The sequence below is a fragment of the Dendrobium catenatum genome, unplaced genomic scaffold, assembly GCF_001605985.2.
Source record: "Dendrobium catenatum unplaced genomic scaffold, ASM160598v2 original_scaffold_9567, whole genome shotgun sequence".
Taxonomy (NCBI): domain Eukaryota; kingdom Viridiplantae; phylum Streptophyta; class Magnoliopsida; order Asparagales; family Orchidaceae; genus Dendrobium; species Dendrobium catenatum.
In genome coordinates, this window is record NW_021328027.1 from 1 (window position 1) to 1,378 (window position 1,378).

A 1,378-nucleotide genomic window follows, 5' to 3' on the forward strand; every position below is an offset into this window, starting at 1 on the left:
TTAAGGAAACTGGGCGAGTGTCTAGGCGTGAACATGAAGATGTTGTTGGATGTGGTTCGGCTAAGGATACAGTTTGCAGTTCAGGTGATCGGGGAAATGTCTCTTCTAGCTCCCAGCAGGATACTCGGACTCCTAGCATAACCAGGTCGATTAAGAAGGAGGGTGATGAGATTGGCACAGCTTCTAATTCTTGGAAGAAGTCCACAGCAGTACAATTGTCTTTGGTTGATGAGGCTGGTAGCTTCTTGTGAGAAGATGGTTTCGTAAACTTAGATCTTAACAAAGCTAGAATTAATGTGAGCAAGCTTAGCAGAACTCTGGTTGGCAGCCTTTTGGGACGTCGTCTTCCTTTTTATGTTGTTCAAAATGAGCTTCAAAGGAAATTGGGTCATCTTGGGCTTACACAGGTTACTACTATGGGATCGGATTGCTTCTTGTGTTGGTTTGAAAGTAGAGAAGCCAGGGTTGATGTATTGCTTGGGGGACCTTGGTATGTAGCTAGACAAATCATTGGAGTTGAACAATGGGCTGCTGGGCTATCCTCTAAATCCTTGAGAGGATTTACATCACCGGTTTGGATCAGGTTACCAAATTTACCTTTGGAGTATTGGGATGCATCCAATCTTGTGAGGTTGGCGGAAGGTATAGGGGATCCTTTGTTGATGGACGAGCAAACGAAGTTATTGAATAGGTGTGCATTTGCTCGTATTTGTGTGCGTTTGGATCTGTCAAAGAGGCTACCAAAGGGAGTTTGGGCTAACGGGTTGAATGGAAGATTTTTTCAACCCATTGAATATGAGGGAATCCCCTTAATTTGTTTGAAGTGCGGGAGAGTGGGACATAAGGCAGAGTTGTGTAAGGAGAACTTTGTTCAGCCCAAGCAACATGTTGTTAAGACCAGTGGTGAGAAGATGCAGGATAGGCCTGGGGTCTTGGTTGATGCTAAAGGCAGTGGTCTGGGAGGTTTGGAAGGAGATGTATCATTTGCTGGAGTAAATCCCGCTCACAAGAGTTGTTCAGATGTTGACAATGATGAGGGTGAATGGACCATTATAACTAGAAGGAGAAGACCAAATAATGATAGAGTTGGGAACAGAACACAAACAGTCAATGCTAAGCCAGTTGTACCACCTAAAGCTATTTGGAGAGAGGTGCCTAAGGTGCAGGAAAGTGTTGAACAAGGTGGGCAAGTACAGCCTTCAATACAGAAAACTGAAGTTTTGCCTTTGAGTGGGGAGATGATTATTATGCAACAGGATAAGGGAAAGTCGGTGTTGAATTTTATTGGTATGGTGCCTTCCCAGGAGAAGCAGGTTGTTCAAAATATGGATATTCCTGCTCAGGAGCTGAGTGCTAATGCTGTGAATTCCGGTGGAAT

General features: G+C 44.3%; 1 protein-coding gene across 1 annotated transcript; it reads left to right on the forward strand.

The window, feature by feature from the left end:
- Window positions 1–416: 416 nt before the first annotated feature.
- On the forward strand, window positions 417–1,361 carry LOC110099070 (the record flags this gene model as incomplete). The annotated part of the gene is made up of 1 exon (XM_020826098.2): window positions 417–1,361. A coding segment is annotated over exon 1 (945 nt), but the record flags the coding sequence as incomplete, so codon positions are not given.
- Window positions 1,362–1,378: the final 17 nt, after the last annotated feature.